This window comes from Mustela nivalis (assembly GCF_964662115.1).
Source record: "Mustela nivalis genome assembly, chromosome: 12".
In the NCBI taxonomy this organism is placed as follows: domain Eukaryota; kingdom Metazoa; phylum Chordata; class Mammalia; order Carnivora; family Mustelidae; genus Mustela; species Mustela nivalis.
Window position 1 is genome coordinate 83,189,712 of NC_139031.1, and position 20,327 is coordinate 83,210,038.

Genomic DNA, 20,327 nt, shown 5'->3' on the forward strand with positions numbered 1-20,327 from the left:
CCAGGTGAGTTTTGGTGCATAGGTATCTTGGTAAGCAGCCATTCAGATCTGTGGGGATTCCGAACCAACTTCGTGTACTTCATCATACATGAAAACCTCTAAAGTACTAAATGAGAGGAGAAGCTTTTAAGATAATTCACATCCCCCAATATAGCTCGTTTTTTTGTTGTTGTTGTTCTTGTTTTTTTTTTTTAAGCATAGTCAGAAATATCTGCCTTATATTGCTGGTCTCTTGAGATCTACTATACTCACCAGACTGGTTGGTTGGAAAAAAACCCAAACTTTTAGGTGGATAAGACCCTGAAAAACATTCTTTTACACTGGACGAAAGAGTCTAGCATAATTAAGCCAAGTGCCCAAGGGTTCAGTGCTCTAGGTGCACTCGATTCTGCGTTGCAGTGGGGCATTTTCAACACATCCATCCACTAAATTCTTGCAGGAGCTAATGCTAGTAAGAACCTCTATTAAACTAATCCCTTGGTGCTTGACAAGACCTTTCACATACATATCAGACACAAATGTAGGTCGTCCTTCTTAGGAGGAAGTAAATAATGTGATGTGTAATACACATCACACTTCTGTGGGAAAACAAAAATACTAAATTACAGCTTAAGTCGGCTTTTAAATTGCAGAAAGCCCTGGAATTTCCTTTCACTGGTCTCAGGACCACATTTAACACCATGGATTGAATTCATTTCCTCTCTTGGAAAAAAGAGGGAGGGCATAGGGAGCAGGAAAATAAACCCCTTCAGAAGTGCCCTCGATCTTCCCTTTGCTATTTGGCTGGGCAGTCTAGACCAAAAAAAAAAAAAAACAAACACAAAACATTATCAGAAGTAGTTAATCCCGAAACATGTATTTGGAACTGTGATTTGGAAAGCATATCCCAAAATTAGTTTAGGGAGAACAGATGGTGGCTCACAAGGTATCAAGTGAAACAGAACTTTTCTCACCTTTTTTGGTCAGCCATTCACAGAAAAAAAGTTTGTACCTAAATGCACACTACACATGGACAAAAGTTTTACAAGTGATACCCACTTACGTAGTAAAGGTGTAATGCTCTCTGATATTTTCTATTCATGACCCGCCTATGGGTCATAGTTTACAGTCTGAAAGACACTGGTCCAGGGAAGAACACTGAAGACAAACCCTAACAGGTTTTAACTAAGCTTTATTTTGAAATAAAGAATCCCTGTACATGCTCCCAAGATTGTCCAAATCTGAACATTTTTACCACGCTTGCTTTTTCTCGATACATTTACCACCCTAATTTATTCTGAACCATGTAAGTTGTAGACACGATGCCCTTTATTCCATATAAACTTCATTTTTTCTTAAAAACAAGGACATAATTACATTTTTCAAAATCAGGAAGTTAACCTTGATAAAATACCATTAGCTAGTCTGTAGAACTCATTCAAATTTCAACTGGCCCAATATCCTTTACTACTGATTTGTGAAATCAAGTCAACAAAAGGAACCCAGCCCCTCCCCTAATGCACCTGAAATGGAGGAGCTGCAGTTCTCAGTGATTTCAGGTGAGGTCAATCTACATCCTAGAAAATGCTTCCTTTCCACCTTCTGGTCTGTGAAATGCTCTATTTTCCAGTTATTCTGAACACAGACCCTAGGTTTGGACTATCACAGTGGGAGTACATGGCTAGCATTTTCTAAAGAAAAAAACGATTTAATTACCTTCAAATCGCTCTGAAGGTGTTGCATTGTCTGCTTGAGGCACCACTCCATGTTCTTTTTTAAATTTATCAAATGCCTTTTTGTTTATATCATCTTTTTGATGAGGGTCTGCAAAATGAAAATATTACAGATCATCTCATTTAGTCTTTTATTAAATTGCACAGAATGTTAAAAATTTGTATTCAAGGTAGCAAAGAAATTGATTTGCTCACCAAGTTTCTGAAGACTCTTTGCTTTGCCAATAACATCTTTGGCAGTTCTCTTGACTCCAGAAGAAGAGTGTATGTTCATGTAATTAGCGATAACTTCCCATCTAGAGACCGCAATATGATAAGTTAGAGAATAAAATGTCCAAATAAAAGTTAGAATGATCCTTCCATTTGTAATACATAGGGATTAGCTAGAATATCTACAGAATTAGCTCTAAATTGGTGGTCTCATTACTATTACCTGGACTAGAGCTTTTTTTGCTTTTCATATGTTTAATCTTGGTTTCAAGTCTATAAAAACCTTACTGATTTCTGTGTACAAACCAAGAGTATAAGATCACACAAAAAGAGAAATTCTGCAAAGAGCCTTAGTTTCCTCATCTATAGAAAGAGGGAAGCTGATCTTGAAAGCATCTTCTGAGTTCTAAATTCAGACTTTGCAATCAGTTCTCGTTTGAGGTGGGAATCAAGAAAGGAGGATGAAGACTAAGAGAAACTCTGGGGTGCCTGGCTGGCTCCATGGGTTGGGCCTCTGCCTTAGGCTCGGATCGTGGTCTTGGGTTCCTGGGATTGAGCCCCGCATCAGGCTCTCTGCTCGGTTGGGAGCCTGCTTCCCCCACCCCCCGACCCCTGTGCCTGCCTCTCTACTTACTTGTGATCTCTTTCTCTGTCAGACAAGTAAATAAAATCTTAAGAAATAAAAAGACTAAGAGAATCTCTGGAACCTGACCTAGTCCCAGGACAAGCCAGGATGGAGTAAGCCAGCGTTGAGAGTCAAGGTTTAGGTGTCATAGTCTTTAATTTCCTGAGAAATTAGTGAAGCATCCTCTTGTATATGTGTTGGTGTAAACTGCAAAATCCTGCAGACTCAACATGCACTCTGCTTTTCACTTTCTAGTGTGGCACTGAATCCAGTGGAAGGAGTGAGTTTAGACTTGGGCATAACCCTGGAAGTTTCTGCTGTAACCAAGGCTGTTTGGGTATTGTCTGCATTTTCCTTAGGCTCTAGAATGTGCTCAAGAGAAGTTTCATTAGGGGCACCTGGGTGGCTTAGATGGTTAAGCATCTGCTTTCGGCTCAGGTCATGGTCCCAGTTCTGGGATTGAGCCCCACGCCGGTCAGGCTCCCCACTGAGCAGCGAGCCTACTTCTCCCTCTCCCTCTGCTTGTGCTCTCTCATGAATAAATAAAATCTTTTTTTTTTTTTTAAAGATTTACTTATTTACTTGACAGAGATCACAAGTAGGCAGAGAGGCAGGCAGAGAGAGGGGCAGAAGCAGGCTCCCCGCTGAGCAGAGAGCCCAATGCGGGGCTCCATCCCAGGACCCTGAGATCATGACCCGAGCCAAAGGCAGAGGCTTATTAACCCACTGAGCCACCCAGGTGTGCCATGAATAAATAAAATCTTAAAAAGTTTCATTAAAACCAGTACCTTGAGTTTGTTCCAGCAGGGAATAGGTTCACAGCTTTAATCAGTAATTGCAGATCATCTTCTGACCAATTTTTACTGCCATTTCCACTTCCACCAGTTGATTTCTCTGCATTCTTGGATGCTTGGCGCATTCGAGCCTCAGCTTCCTCTTTTTCTTTCCTAATTTGCTCATTTATTTCTTCTATCTACATAAATATCATGGGTAAGTCAGGGACTTCGAACATCTTGCTACACTCCCTTTCTGGTGGGGCTCTGTGGTTCTCACTTCTCAGTATCCTCCCGACAATGCCCTACACGCCTCCCAGGCCAACCCCGACACGGGCCATCAGGTTTTCATTCTGGCTGTGCCCCACTCTGGCCTCCAGGCTGCACAGCTCCGCCGGAGACCCCAAGAACCACCCTCAGCCGCCCCTGCCTTGCATTCATGTCCTGTGGCTTCTATTTGCCTTGGACACGATTTGTCGAGTCTACGGTCACTGGGTTGTTCGCCCATAAGGGCCATTTCAAAGCTCTCTCTAAACTCATATCCACTCTAAAAAAGGTAAAGGCATAGAAGGTGGCCAGTGTTTATCTTGAAGTTCCATCCTTCACAGTGTTAATTCCAGTCTACCTTTAAACATGCACAAAGAAGAAAAAAACCTTTACTTGGCCTTGTAGCTCCTGTCAACAGCTCTCTAGGGCTCATCTGTGACTACCCATTTCCCCCTCCCACCCCTCGGAACCAGTCACCCAGAACCAGAGATTCCAGTGCCTCCCATCACCCCTCACAGCCCAAGTCCTTCCAGTCAGAGTCTTATAACTAGTCACTTATCTGGTACATCCTGCCAACAAATGCCAGATTGAAGGTACATTAACCCTTTGCTACTCAAACATCTGCAGTAATGGAAAATAGTCATCATGGTATTAAAAACCTGTTTCATTGGGCTCTACTTTTCCTAACCATTTTCATCTCCCACTTTTCCCCCCAGCTTCTCCTACCTATGTGTTAGGGTTCATGCTTTCCCCTGACCTGCAGCTTAGCACCGTCCATCCTTCAAGGCTGGCTCACAGTCTTCACTGAGCTTTCCCTGGCTACTCTGTCCTGCACTGGGGACTTCTAGACCCTCCATCTTTTGGTCCTCAGGCCTTTTCAGCATAACTTCCTGAACTCCTCTGAGGCAGCAATAGCATGAGGAATTTTTTCGAACTACCTAGGGTATATATTGCTATACACTGTAGGTACCAACACTTGTTACACTGAACTGAATTTCTGGGCCTGTTTCCTCATCTGTAAAAAGGTGTACACTAGACAGAACAAGGATTTCTTCTGGTTCCAAATGTTACTATCCTATAAAGATGCTAAGGAATAGCCAAAGCAATTATCTTTTCTAACAGTGATTTTGAAAAAACTATTATAAATGTGCTATAGATACAAGTTCAAACACTATATACATGGTAACAACTTTACAGACTGACTCCAATTTAAAAAAAATCACCACTTACTAGCAGCAAAACATATTGGGGGACAGAGAGAAATGAGATTCTTTGCCCTTATTCATAACTTATATGTTAGTTGGGAAAATACTGAGGTGAAAGCCAACACTATAAGCAGAATTAAATGCCACATAAAGGTAGAAGTGATGTGTTCTGTTACCTGTTTTTCCAGAGCAGCCTTCCCTACTTCCTTTGTAGATGATGTGAGTGTCTCATTCAAGCACTGCAAGCTAAAGGAAAAAAGGGGATGAAACTTCATCCGAAGCCCAACACAAGACTTCAGGAGCACTCCTATTGTTATACCTTGCTAGTTCAAGCCGATCACAAAGTTTTTCCACTTCTTCCATCATTTTAACCCGCTCTGCCTCATTGTCAGAGAAGTGATTCCAGGTCTAGAAGCACAAACACAAATATTTTCTTTTATCCACTGATACTAAAGACTATGTCCATAACACAAGTGCAAAACATCTGAGTTCTCAAGAGATTCCTGAGGTGAACTTACAGCCTTCTGACCACTAACAACCATCTTCCCAAAGCTCTCCGTGGCCAGCAAGCAATAAAAAAGCCATTGCCATTACCATTACCAAGAGGATGGAGGAGTAAAACAGAAAAAAGGTGATGGTGTGGAAGACTGCTAGATGTTATAAGTCAGAAGGATTCCCCACAGAACCACTTAAGAATCAAGAAATTCTGTATGACGACTCAAAATTCTCTTTGTTGGGCGCCTGGGTGGCTCAGTGGGTTAAACCGCTGCCTTTGGCTTGGGTCATGATCTCAGGGTCCTGGGATCGAGTTCCGCATCGGGCTCTCTGCTCAGCAGGGAGCCTGCTTCCTCCTCTCTCTCTGCCTGCCTCTCTGCCTACTTGTAATCTCTGTCAAATAAATAAATAAAATCTAAAAAAAAAAAAAAATTCTCTTTGTTGGGCTGCCCATTCTTTCTTTGTGCTGAACTGTAAAATTTGCTAGAAATCTTAAATGTGAAATTCAAGATAATGTGTTAAGGAACAAGAAGTATTAGAAAAATTGTGATTAACTAAAGATTGTGCTCAATGTCTCCCATTCCTTAATGGAGACATTAATTAATGACCTTAATGCTTCATTAATTCATGCAGTCTGGCTCTCACTAAGGTCCCAATGCTGCTTTTACTGTTGATCTTCCCTAGTGTCCAAAAGCACTACTGACTTTTTTCTTACCTGTCTGGGTCACCCCTTTCCAGGCTCCTCTTCCTCTATCAGTACCTGAACTAGGGTGTTTCCATCCTCCCCCCTCCTAAACCCCTCTCTCCTGGATAAGCTACTCACATGGTTCCTGGTGGCACTGAGAAAGAGAAGACTTTAGTGATCCCACTCTTGAACTCCAGACTTGTGCCGCTAACCACCCACTCAGTAATTCCAGCTGAGCATCTCAATGAGCTCAACATGCCCTACACTTAAGTCGGCTGGAGCAGGTGGAAATGGCAGTAAACGGAACTCATCACTTCCTTTCAGCCTTTTCCTTCTTTGTTCTCCATTTCATTGAATTATACCATTATGCCCCCAGTGCTCCATGCAGGAAAGCAGGACACATGTAAATTGCCCACCTCCAACATACAAAACAGTGCCTCACAGGCAGCAGCCTATGCTACCTCCCCAATACTGGTTTACTTCCTCCACCTTTCCTATTCCCACCCTTTCTCAGATAAAGGCGGATCTTGGCAAAAGACCCCCAACTGTCTCTGCCTCTGCTCATCTCTCAGCAACCTGACCGAAACTAGCCAGCTCAGCAGCAAACGGAAACTAGCAAGACCTACACGATCCTTGGGGACGCGGCTCCTCACCTCTTCAGCTGCCTCTGGCTCATTACACCGCATTTCCCTGGACCTCTGCGCCCTTCTGTGCTCCCTGACCTCTCTCGTCTCTGATTTCATGCATACGCTTCTTCAACTGGCCAAATCCTACCAGATCCAGAAAGCCTTCCTTGACTACCTTTTTGTACTTTCTTCCTAGTACTTGTCTCAAAGTGTTCACTTTTAATTTTCTACCGTTAGCCAGATTTCTGGAAGGCAAGGACCATATCATTATATCTACATCAATCATAGTAAGAGCTCAGCAGATAGCTGATAAATGAGTAAGTGAACTCATCCTGGAAAGCAGCAATAAAACAGTTACCTAATGCCAGAACGTTTACCTCATTTACGCATCAACTCTAAGAGAATGATTCAATTTCTTTTTCAAGATTTTATTTATTTATTTGACAGACAGAGATCACAGGTAGGCAGAGAGGCAGGCAGAGAGAGAGAGGGGGAAGCAGGCTCCCTGCTGAGCAGAGCCTGATGCGGGGCTCAATCCCAGGACCCTGGGATCATGACCTGAGCCAAAGGCAGAGGCTTTAACCCACTGAACCACCCAGGCGCCCCGAGAACAATTCAATTTTAACTATTGAAGTTCGTGCAGATTCCTCACTGCATACCAAGAGCAGCACATGTGAATGCTCTCATTTAAACTTCACAATTCGATTAATAGGTCCTATTTCAGCTACTGTGTAGGTGAGGAAACCGAGGGACAAAGTGGTTGAAGTAACCTCCTGGGGGTCCACAGACATTAAGTGCCTAATACAGAATGACTTCAGACCCAGGCGGCTTGCTCTCAGCCTGAACTCCTCACTACTATGATACAATGCATCCTTCTCAAAACAATTTTCTGGGTGAAATCTGAGGAAAATACTTCATTTTTTCTATTTTATTTCTTTTTGCTGACCAAAAGCCTGAAGTGATTACCCGTGCTTGTATTTTGGTTCAGTCTCTTTCAAAGCTTGCTGATGGGGTGGGTTAACTTCAATTACATTAACTGAAGGTTCAGGATGGCATATATTAAAATATATCTCCAATGTCTGATAGGGCCTCTGGACAGTGACATGGAAGAGAATGTTTCCACACAGAGTAAGCATTTACATACTCGCTGGATTTAACTCAACAGTACAGTATACAACACTGCATGGCCATCTCTCCCTACAGCGTGGCAGTTCATTTATTCATTCAGTGCTATTTGGTAAGGAACAATACTGGTCCCAGACTCTGCCAACTGTAAATGTTAACAGCTCTGGAACAAAACTACATTTGAATACTTCTGGGATTTTTCTGGTCAATATTTTTCAGTGAACACTATCTGAATGCAAATTATGAGTACTCCCCCAAATGATACCCATTTTGATAAAAATGAAACCTTTCAGATCCTTAAGAAGAACCCAAGTTCAACTTCGAAAATAACTTCTAAGAAAAATATTGATTTTACAGCATTAAGGAAGCAACCAGCCAGAACCAAACTATGGGACATTATCAGAACAAATGATCTGGTTTTTCAAGAAATGAATGGCAATGAGAGAAGGGGAAGAGATGGTGTGTGTGTGTGGGGGGGGGTCTGTTACAGATACAACTGGGAGACACACAACTGAAGGCTTTGGATAATCCTATTTAGATCCTAATTTCAATAAACCAACCATACAAAGACATTCTGGTGATAATCAAAGAGATTATTAGAATATCGAGCAGGTTTTTTTTTTAGGTATGAAAATAGTACGATGTTTATGTCAAAAAAAAAAACCCCCAATTACCACAGTTGCACACTGAAATATGCACATGTGAAATTTTTAAAAAGTGAATTTAAAAGCATTTAATATGTTTAAATGAGATAAAATGTATATAACAGTTTAATTATATTTGCATAGTATAATATAGGAAACATTCTTAAGTTTAATCAGCAATTGGATTTGTTACCTAGTATTGGTTCAATCAGTCTGACGTACCTTGCATGAGTTTCGAAGTTTTTGCCTTTCCTTCTTAATGGCTTTTTTCTGGATATCTTTTTCCTTCTTTGCCAGTAATGCTTGTTGTCTAACTTCCTCCTCTTCCTTCTCTTTAGCTAACCGAGCAGCTTCTAATTCAGCTTGTCTTTGCTTTAATAATGGAAAATAAGATCATTTTAATAAGAAAACTAGGATTTCTAAATGTCTATAATCTTACTCAAAAAAATTCAACGTTTAAATAAATTAGGAAAAAAGATGACGTGTCAACTTATTGAAGACTGAGGCTGAATTGAGAAAAGCAGCTGGCACGGTTCTACATTTTTAGAAATGTAAAATAGGCACATTAGAAATAAAGACAATATTAAAGGAATATATAGGGCATGTTTTTGCTTAATAAAAATTTGCTTCAAGGAATATGCCTATAAGTATCAATGGTACCAATTTATCAAGGTTTATTCATGTAGCACCTAATTCTCTAAGGTTACAGTGGTTTGTTTATTTTTTAAGTAGGCTTCATGCCCAATGTAGAGTCCAAGAGGGCTTGAACTCATAAGCCTGAGATCACGAGCTGGATGTTTAACCAACTAAGCCCCCCAAGTGCCCCTCAGCATTATGGCTTTTTAAATATATATGAGGATTAAAGATTTTATGAATACTTAAAATCCAGCTTCATCATCTTACTTTTTCTTTAGCTTCTTGCTCTTTCCGTTTTGCTTCTGCTTTTGCTTTCTTTTCTGCTTCTTTCTTGGCCTTTTCTTCTTCCTTAAATTTTTTTATTCTGGGATCACAGCTGTATGCGTTGTCTACCAAAAAAAAAAAAAAAAAAAAAAAAATTTTAACTTTTTCAACTTCCAATATTTAAAGAAACTTTTAAAAAATACCAGTTATGCTTACCAACTAATGTTCTTATTCTGTTCATTTCTTCTTTTTTTCTTTGTGCCCTTGTTGCTCTGTTCTGTTTTTCAATCCATCTCCTCTCATCACGACTATAAAATAGAAAATATTGCAAATAAATTATTGATTAGAGATGGCATCACTAACAAATGTAATTATTTTATAAGTTTATATATAAATAATGTCTGAGAAGGTTAAAATGCCATGTCACTATTAACATTAAAGGGTGATTCAACTTAGTATTAATTTTGGGGGAATATTCATGTCAAAAGTATTTCCCTACATACACAGGGAAAACTAAAACCAGTTAAATAAACAGAAGAAAAATAACTTGCTAAATTGAGCTTTTGGGACAACTGTATTTCTTGGCAATTTCTTAAGCATATCATAAATATTGATTTGGCCTCATCTAGTTTAACGTCTGAGATGGGATCTCAAAATACTACTAAAAAGCTCAAAGGATACACACATTTAATAAAATATATGTAGTATATTTATATAACATCGCAAGGAACCAAACAACTATCTTCCTTTATTAGTGACTTACATACATACCATTCCGCTTTTTCTTTTTCTTCTTCATCTAAATAAGAAAATTCTCTCCAAGAATCAAAATTATACCTAGCACAGATAAAAACAAAATTAAGCCAAAACAAATGAAAAAAAAATCTTCCTTTTAAAATTAAGTCAGATGCACGTACTTCTAAGGAACATTAACCGCAAGTGGATGAGTTTATCTTAGTAGAGCCCCACCCTCCACTGGTGGGACGAACACTAAGCTCAAGTCATCTTTTTCCTCTTTCTTAAAGGACACTGGATTTGGCATGAAATCTAAAGGTACATTCATCACCCCTAAATTAAAATCACACCCCCCCTGCCACCTCCAGTCACCTTTCTTGCCTGGGACTTGTTAAAGGTCTCCCTACCTTCACCTGTCCTAGTCTGTGAAGTGTTTAGGTAAGCCTCAAAGTGGTTACTGCATCTCTGATTTGTATCGTCTGAAGGAAAACGGCAACTACAACTGGTAGAGCTAAATTTGGTCATTTTTGTTTCATATCAATCTCATGTTTTCATTTACCAAATACTTAATGAGAAAATATAGCACAATTATGAACTTAGTAAACATAAATTATGTTTATCAATTATGAACTTTAGTAAATATGCATACTGTTTACTAAACATTAGTGAATTAGTTACAGAAACAAATACTGCCTTCCTCATGTATTCAAGTATTTTTATTGGCAAGACAAATGAAAATGTATTTATTTTTATTGAAATCAAATGGCCCCTTAATTTTCATTTTTTACCACTAAAGTATGCTTGACATCTGGACCGCTGATTATTATAAAACAAATTAAAAAACCATGAAGGTCTATCATATAGGAGATAATACAGCATTATGTGAAAACCTTTATGATTACTTCTGATTAGAGTGCTTTTGTTCAGGAAAGGTTCTGTGACTCTCCTATCCTTCAATTAATTTATGAAGGAAGAAGTATTTCTTGATTAATTATCCTTTTAAAAAATGACAGCATCGGGGGCGCCTGGGTGGCTCAGTGGGTTAAGCTGCTGCCTTCTGCTCAGGTCATGATCTCAGGGTCCTGGGATCGAGTCCCGCATCGGGCTCTCTGCTCAGCAGGGAGCCTGCTTCCTCCTCTCTCTCTGCCTGCCTCTCTGCCTACTTGTAATCTCTCTCTGTCAAATAAATAAAATCTTAAAAAAAAAAAAAAAAATGACAGCATCGGGACGCCTGGGTGGCTCAGTTGGTTAAGCAGCTGCCTTCGGCTCAGGTCATGATCCCAGCCTCCTAGGATCGAGTCCCACATCGGGCTCCTTGCTCAGCAGGGAGCCTGCTTCTCCCTCTGCCTCTGCCTGTCACTCTGTCTGCCTGTGTTCACTCTTTCTGTCAAATAAATAAATAAAATCTTAAAAAAAAAAAAAATGACAGCATCATAGAAAGTGTATTCACTTACCAGAAAGAATAAAATGCATCTACATCTTCAAATGATGAATTCATATCACCAAGTTTAGGGACATTTTTTTTATTTGACCACCTGAAACATGAGAAGAGGAAAATTCAATTCAAAATTGTGTATAAAAGGTCAACAGAGAAGCTAACTTACTAAAGAAACAATTTTTACTAATTCCCTTCCCTATGAATAAGAGGTGGGGCTAGAAGGTCAGCAGTGGACTCGGACCCATTCAGGCACAATGAGAGAGGGTGCGGGTAGACAGGGTTGGGGAGAAAACAACGAAACCGTGTTCTCCACATCAGGTTGTCTTCAGCTCCATAAAATTAGCAGCTGCCATACTGGCGTGAGCCCCCTCTCCCAGGCACACTTACTCCTGACTCTAAGCTGGCAGTATGGAAACAACCAGGCCCAGGTTTTTAACAAATTTCGATACAGGGAGAGGATTCCCACCTCATCAGCACCATGACCAACCCCCTCAGAGTCAGACTTCTCAGTTCAGCACCTCAACGCCATCTCTGGAAGGATCCTGAGGCTGACCCATGTTTTCTACTCTATGAAACCATTCCACAACAAAAATACACCTCACTCTTGTTATTACCACCTTCAACACTATCACAAAACAAGAACCAGGAGAGTGGGCAGGTAAGCTACACTAAACCAATAAAGTGGGTCTCAAACCTGACTGCACAGTAGAATCACCTGGGAGTATTTAAATATCCGACAGACATTCCAAACTCATTAAATCGAAATCACAGTTAAATCTCCATCTCCCCGGGTGGAAGACAGCCATCAGGAGGTCTTCAAGCTCTCCAGCTGACGCCAGTGTGCAGCCAAGCTGTGCTCTAGGGAAACCTTCCAGTGCAGATGGAACCAAAAAAATGTACAATATTGATATACACCATTTAAAAGCTGACTTAGGAAATAAATTACATATACACTCACATTAAAGTTATATCATCCTAAATTACACTATGACAGGACATAAAGTCAGGTATTGTTCTTTCCCACAAAGGAAATCTGAAAGAAAAACATCCTATGAGGTATAAAGGAATCTCGCCATGGGAAAGGCAGAACTTCTGTTCAAAGAGCAAAATAAATGAAGAGCAGTTCGTTCACCAGAGGGGCTCAAGTCTGGAGAGGAGGAGAAAGAGAGCAAAAACTCCTATCAGAGGAAAGATGCAGACGCCAGGAAGCACATGCAGGAAGCCAACAGAACATTATGATCACAAAGGGATCCCTTAACTCACCTAGAATTCCTTTCAAACACTGGGGAAAACACTTCGAAGAAATTGTCTTTTGCTTCACTTTTAGAAGGAACTGAGTTATCAAAAGTAGGATCTACACTGTTGAATGCCCGTCTTTTCACTGGATCAGATAACATTTCATAAGCTGAGGAAAAAATGATAAGGTCACATTACCATGACTCTGAATTTTTTCCTGTGGGGGGGGAAAAAACCTCCTTCCTTTAAAAAAAGGTTATTATTTTTCATATTTAAAAATCTGGTGTGCTTGTGGGCTGGAAGAGACTGAATCTGGGTAATAACACCTCCAACTCTACTGGATATAATCTCACTTCACAACTTCAGAATCTCTTCTGGAAGTTACATAACAAAACAACAGTTAGATCCTCAACCCTTAAGAATGCAGGACTCTAAGGAAAAAAAAAAGAAAATTAACCGTTAAGATTCCATGGTTGTAAAGAATCAAAGAATCTTTAACATCTTAAGCACTGTGTAAGACTGGGCCCAAAAGAGTAAGTTTGAAAGGTGTGTACACAATTTTAAAAATTTAGCATGTACAATCAGGGGCACCAGGGTGGCTCACTCGGTTAACTGTCTGACTCTTGACCTTAGCTCAGGTCTTGACCTCAGGGCTGCACATTTAAGCCCCGTGTTGGGAGTAAAATCACATTGACGGGCACATTTAGAAATGGCAACAACCTATGTTAATTTGCTTAATGATGACACGGCCATGTAAAGAACAATAAACTGTCTTGGGGTCTTTAGCAGGATATAATCAATTTTTGGATTTAAATTAGTGAAAACATCTGAGGAACAATTTAGTCCTACAAAATAACTGAAATGGAGAAATTAGTATCCTTGTTAGAAATAATACTTAAGATGAATTAACCTCTAGGATGAGCTCATTAAACTGCAGACTGTGTCAGCGGCTAAGGGGTGGGGCCCAACCTTTTGCATTCCTGATGGGAGGGCAGAGGCTGGCAGAACCTCACAGAGCTGTACTGAGGCTCAGGGGCAGATTATCAGCAACAACCAGAAACAACTGAGAGTGTTGTGACTGTCATGGTATAGTTAAATTAGCTACAGAATATACACCAGAAATCCAATCCCAGCACTTACTAAATAATCATCACTATTAGAAATCCCTGACTCTAAATAAAATATTTTCTTACCTTTAGTTATGCAAGTGAAGTAGTCATTATCTCCTTCTTTTATTGGTTCACCAGCTGCTTTCCGTTTGTCTGGATGATGTTTTAAAACCATTGCTTTATCTACAAAACAAGCCAGATTTAGACAATTTGTCACTTTATGCATCAAAACTAAAAATAAAGATGAGGAGCTTGGGAAGATGGCGGCGTAGGAGGATCCTAAGCTCATCTCCTCCTACGAACCCATCAAGACTGCAACTATGTGCAGTGCAACTCACTTTGTTTGATAAGGACCTGAAGACCAACAGAACAGCTCTTCCACAGCTAAAGATGAAAAAGACATATTGACAGGGAAGGGGGAAGAGATGTAGTCTGGAATCAAATCCCCAGTGTGGCAACCCAGTGGGGTTGAAGTAAGAGTATCACAGCTACAGGGGTCCTCCGTGAAGAGTGGGGATCAAGCCCCTACTGGGCACCCTTGCCCTGGAATTTCACACAGGGGAGAGGAGTGCCCACAACATCTAGCTTTGAAAATCAGTGGGGCTTCACTCTAGGAGTTGGAAGGCTATACTGACACTCTGCTTTTAAAGGGCCAGTGCACTGGATCCCTCATTCTGAGACCCAGCACAAAGGGAGCAATCTAAAAAGCACGTGGTTACATGTGACAGATTTCCTGACTAATTATAGGGCATGTGCCCCTAATTATAGGAGCAGAGATCTGCAGGAACTCTCTCTACAAAGAAAAGTGCGGGCAGGTGCAATTTTCCTTGCCCTCCTTACTCCCCCGATGCTGGTGGAAGCCAGCTGTGACACCCTCCATCTACCTAGCTATAGAACCCTGGCACCCGAAGGTGCCCATCCCAAGTGGCTCCCATCCCTGCACATCTGGTAGGGAGCCTCAGTCATAAGCAGGGCCTCTCCAAACCACCTATGGACGGGGTGGGGGTGGGAGGGTCGGGGGGCGGGGGTAGGGAGGCAGCCCAACCACCAGCACACCTGCAGCACTTGTAGCCTGACCAGCAAAGCAGCGGTGCTGGGGGCAAGCCGGGCCTACCTTGGATCCTACAGTAGTCCCGGACCAGTCTACTCCAGGAGGGTATGAAGCCCCCACACAAAATATTCCTGGAGGACCTGGGCCTGGTGACTTGGGGGGCGGGGATGCACCATTAGGCACCACAGGACACCTTTTATAGAAACCCACTATTTTCAAAAACAAGAGAGGGTGCTGACTGACCTAATACACAGGCACACAGAGAGTCACGAAAACTAAGGAGACAGGAACATGATCCAAATGGAAGATCAAAACAAAACCCAAGAAAAAAGAGCTACTAACAAAATGGAAATACGCATTCAACCTGATTAAAGGCTCAAAGTAATGGTCATAAAGATGTTCACTGGCACTGGAGGGAACAGTGGATGATTCAGTAAGTACCTTAACAAAGACAGAAAATATGAAAAACAAACTACAAGGACTCAAGGCCAGATCAGAGGATCAGAAGAATGGATCAGTGATGAAGACAGGATAATGGAAAGCAACCAAGCCAAAGAGCAGAAAGAAAAGAATGTAAAGAATAAGGCTCGGTGGGATGTCTGGGTGGCTCAGTTGGTTAAGCCTTTGCCTTCAGCTCAGGTCATGATCTCGGGGTCCTGGGATCGAGTCCTGAATCTGGCTCCTTGCTCAGCAGGGAGCCTGCCTGTGCACTCACACATGCTCTCTCTCATTCTGACAAATTAAATCTTTAAAAAACATTAAGAAAATAAAAAATGATATGTTAAGGGAACTCTGCAACAACATCAAGTATAAGAGAACGTCTGAATTATAGGCATTATGGAAGGACAGAGATAGGACAGAAATAATGGCCGAAACTATCCCAACCTGTAAAGAAATGGATACAGACTACAAAGGGAGCCCGGCAAAGGGAGAATGAAACCCAGAAGATCTACCTTAGTGCATAATAATTAAAATGGCAAAAATTAAACAGAATCTTAAAACCAGCAAGAGAAAAGGAAACAGTCACATACAAGGGGACCCTGAGAAGGATGATTTTTTTCAGCAGAAGTTTTGCAGGTCAGAAGAAAGCAGCGTGACATATTCAGAGTGCTGGGAAAAACCATACAACCGAGAACACTGCACTGAGCAAGGCTGTCATTCAGAATAAAGGGAGAGATAAAGGAGTTTGCAAGACAAACAAAAGTTGAAGGAGTCTATCAGCATTAAACTAGCCCTACAAGAAGTAAGAAATGTGAAAGGGAACTAAGTGAAAACAACAGGCTATAACTAGAAGATGGTGAAAGGAAAACTCCATTGGTAAAAGCAAACATACAGTGAAGATGAATCACCTATAAAGCTATCATATCACGGTAAAAAGACAAAAGTGGGAAAAAAAAGGTTTCCTACAAAAATCAGCCAACAGATACACAAAATAAAATGATGTCAAAATAGGACACCATATACATAAAACAATGGGGGAGTAAAAAAGTCGAGCTTTGAAAATGTGTTTGAATTTAAGCGACGATCAACTTAATATAGACTGCTATTATACACACGGGATGTTATGCAAACCTCATGGTAACCGCAAACCAAAAACCTTTAACAGATAAAAACAAATAAAAAATAAAGGAATCAAAGCCTAACTTTAAAGGAAGTCATCACACCACGAGGGAAGACAGCATGAGGATAAATAGAAGAGCTCCAAAATACACCCCCTCCCAAGAAAACCCCCCAAAACAAACCAAAAAAACCAAAATAAAACCAAACTCAGGAAGCAACTGGCAACATGACAATAGGTACATGCCCATTAATAACTGCTTAATATGTAAGTGGTCTAAAAGCTTCAAAAGACACAGGGTGAATGAATGGATAAAACAAGATCCACTGGGGCACCTGGCTGGCTCATTCGGTTAAGCATCTGCCTGTGGCTCAAGTCATGATCCCAGTGTCCTGGAATCAGGCACACATCAGGCTCTCTGCTTAGTGGGGGGAGTCTGCTTCTCCCTCTCCCTCTGTACTTTCTCTCTCTCTCTCAAATAAATCTTTAAAAACAACAAGACCCATCTAATATGTTGCCTATGAGAGACTTACTTCAGCTGTAAAGACACATAAGAGACTGAAAGTGAAGAGACTGAAAAAAATATTCCATTCAAACGGAAGTGGGGAAAAAAAAGAGATTAGGGTAGCAATACTATATCAGACAAAATCGACTTTATTTTTTTTAAAGATTTTATTCACTTGGTGAGGTGGCTGCCTTCGGCTCAGTTCATGATCTCAGGGTCCTGGGACTGAGCCCCATGTTGGGCTCCCTGCTGGGTGGGGAGCCTGCTTCTGTCTCTACCCCTCCCCCTGCTCGCTTGTTCTCTCTCTCTCAAAATTTAAAAAAAAAAAACAACAAAAAAAAAAACCTTAAAAAAATATATATATCTTCTGTAATGGTTTCTTTTTGTATTTTGCTATTTGTTTTTTCTTTTTATAAATCCACTTTGGGGAAGTGCTGTTTTCTAATTTTTCCTTCCACGTTCCTTAGTGCTATTCTTTTAAATATTTGAATTGGACGCCCATTTTATTTTTCCCTCTTTTTAAAAAGTAACATTAGTTTAAGGCAATGAACTTACTTATGGTGCAGCTCTAATTGCTGTCCCTTAAGTTTTGATAGGCAATGATTTTACTTTTACATAAAGAATCTCTTAATACAATTTTTGTATCTTTCTAGGCCCCAAAGAGTATATCTGATTTCTCAAGTGACTCTTTTTTTGATTTGTTTAATCATATCTTTTATTGAATTAAAAATTTACACTGAACTTTGACAACTGTATACAACCCTCTAACTGCCACCAAAGAAAATACAGACCATTTCCATCACCGAAGCCCCTTTACTATTTCCAATCAACTCCCAGGCCCTACCACCTGACTTCCTTCACCCACATGCTCTTGAACTTCATGTAAATGGAATTATACAGTTTGTCTTTGTAACTTTTCTGCTCAACCTAATGTTTTGAGATTCATCACCATTTCCGGACCTCTTAGTAATCTGTTCTCTTTTTAACCACCAAGCACTAATTTACTGTATGAATATACAGCAGTTTGCTTATCATGATCTTGCTGGTGAACACTGGGTGGTTTCCAGTTTTTGGATATTGTGAATATGGCTGCTATAAACGTTTATGTACAAATCTTTTTATAGGCATAATAAAGTTAGTAATTTCTACATATACTGCAGGGCTTCAAAAACGGGTTGTTTTTTGAACTCCAATTTTTTTTTTTTAACAGTCTAGTATATCACGTTTCCTCACTAACATTCCAGAAGAAGCATTTCTGTCTTCTAGCTGTTTTAAGCAAAAAAGGAATAAACATTATCAGGCAGCTCACAGAATCTCTGAAAGAGTCAGACTATAGCGCTAGTAAGTTATGTACCTAGGAACTGTAATCAAATCATACCCAACAGTTTGGAGGTGTGATGATCCCAGTACCATGGGGAATTCGAAAAAGGGAACAGAGGCTACTTCCACGGCCAGAGCAGAGGGGTAAAGCCAAAAGGTTTGCAGTGCGCCCGACACCTGCTGGCAAAATAGATTCCGTGCAGTACAGCTGAACTCACACTGCTCTCCTATCAATTTCAAAGAAGTGCGCTGGGCAGTAAAATTTAAGTCACATGCCCGCAAACATTCTCAATCCCAAGAAATATCTTCTTATAAATTGGTCAGTTTCCTTCTTTATTTGCAATTATGGCTTATGACATTTATTCTGACTTCTTTAGAAATCTGGCACCTCTTTATACTTTCTTTCTGAATCTTGGGAACATTCCTCAAGGTTGTCCTCTGCTTTACTGTTTTTCTAAGCGTTATGTCAACCTTTGGAATTCTAAGTTCAGCTCTCATGTTTTCAGTTTCCACAAACAGTTCTACTTCTTTCTCCCTAGTCTCTTTCTGCAATGCCTACACGATAGCCCCAAAACAGGATCTTCATATTTCACCAAAAGCATGAGGAGATGCTTAAATTTTCTTTTGAACCTTGTAAGTCTAAAAGAGGTGATATCTCCATTTTTTGCTGGATAGTCTCCTCATGCTGCACTGGTTTTTTTTTTCACTGAGTTTTCTGCCTAATCTTTACTCATCCTTGTATATTAGAGAGTCCTGAGACGGTCTTAAATTGTCTCTTGTGGAGGGAGCAAAAGATATTTCTCAATATTAAAAATAAAGGACGCCAAAGAACACAGTCTGAAAAAGAGACAAGGGTAATTTGTGAACAACAGCTGTTTACTGGAATTTCAAAGGTATCTGCCTCTCCTCCCACTGAGGACAGTTTCTGGAATGATCTGAGAGTACATTAGCAAAAAGGCTTTTACTGTACATTCATATTGCTATTATCATAAAATGATCTAAACAGGATTTTTAATTTTTAAGAAGTACAAGGAACAGCTTCACTTTAAAATGTCAGAAATATTTTGAACTAAAATTATTAAATTTAGGAAATTCAAATCACCAAAGACTTTATTTCTGTGCAAAGAGTAACAAACCTACATGCATTATTTGCCAGTGTGACTATTTTACTTCAAAACAAAATTATGTAAGCAACTGAAATTCCACTTTACTTGCTCTTAACCCATCATTCAACTTTTCTAGTGATTTATTCTTTTCAGATAATGCAGAGAAGGGAAAAAAAAGACCACTTATTTTATTCACCCTTCAATGACTTCCTAATTTTCATTATAGCAATTCAAAATGCATTAAACAACAGAAAACTCTTTCGTATGTGTGTAACACGATGTAAGCGTTTGAAGGATCTCAAATGCAGTAAGACTTATTTTTATGAGGCCTCTCTGTGCTAATTATTACAGATTTATAAACACTAACTTTGCATTTTTACTTTTGAACTAAATTTCAGAAAGCAGTAAAGCAAGCAGCTGCCCTTTTTATAATGACAGAGGTAAGCGAACATCAGTTTCGGGGCGCCTGAGTGGCTCAGTGGGTTAAGCCTCTGCCTTCGGCTCGGGTAATGATCTTGGGGTCCTGGAACCAAGCCCCTCAGCGGGGAGCTTGCTCCCTGCCCCCCTGCCTGCCTTTCTGCCTACTATTGATGTCTGTCAAATAAATAAAACCTTAAAAAAAAGAGAGAACATCAGTTTCCTTTTGAATAAATACTGAGAATATCAACATAGGGGGAGAGAGTGAATTATAATTCCACTTAATGTTAATAATCTGGTGCATTGGGATTGCAGAACTTCTGGCTATAGAGTATTAAAAAATTAACTTCTATTATGCCAATAAAATGAATGGACTTAGAAATAAATGAATGTTTCTTTTACAGCTCATGGTACATTTTTTATTTTAGAGAAAAAAACAATTCCTTCACCTTAAAACATCAACTGTTTTCATACTTCCATGTATCAAGACTCACTTGGTATTCATATGCTGCTGTTTCACATAGCAAGACTTTGCAAATATTTCTCCATGGCAAATCAATTTCCCTGGCATTTATGTATACTGCA

At 40.1% G+C, this 20,327-nt stretch overlaps 1 protein-coding gene across 2 annotated transcripts in view; it reads right to left on the reverse strand.

Annotated features, from left to right (window-relative positions):
• DNAJC2 (DnaJ heat shock protein family (Hsp40) member C2) overlaps positions 1-20,327 on the reverse strand; it is a 29,909-nt gene that overhangs the window by 579 nt on the left and 9,003 nt on the right. For both annotated transcript variants that reach the window (XM_082691902.1, XM_082691903.1), the window contains exons 4-15: positions 13,870-13,968; positions 12,704-12,845; positions 11,457-11,537; positions 10,039-10,104; positions 9,484-9,575; positions 9,271-9,392; positions 8,590-8,739; positions 5,112-5,200; positions 4,969-5,038; positions 3,336-3,520; positions 1,908-2,008; positions 1,696-1,803 (exon numbers count right to left, since the gene is read on the reverse strand). In XM_082691902.1, the coding sequence (XP_082548028.1) occupies positions 1,696-1,803; positions 1,908-2,008; positions 3,336-3,520; positions 4,969-5,038; positions 5,112-5,200; positions 8,590-8,739; positions 9,271-9,392; positions 9,484-9,575; positions 10,039-10,104; positions 11,457-11,537; positions 12,704-12,845; positions 13,870-13,968 (1,305 nt within the window). The remainder of the gene's footprint in view (positions 1-1,695; positions 1,804-1,907; positions 2,009-3,335; positions 3,521-4,968; positions 5,039-5,111; positions 5,201-8,589; positions 8,740-9,270; positions 9,393-9,483; positions 9,576-10,038; positions 10,105-11,456; positions 11,538-12,703; positions 12,846-13,869; positions 13,969-20,327) is intronic.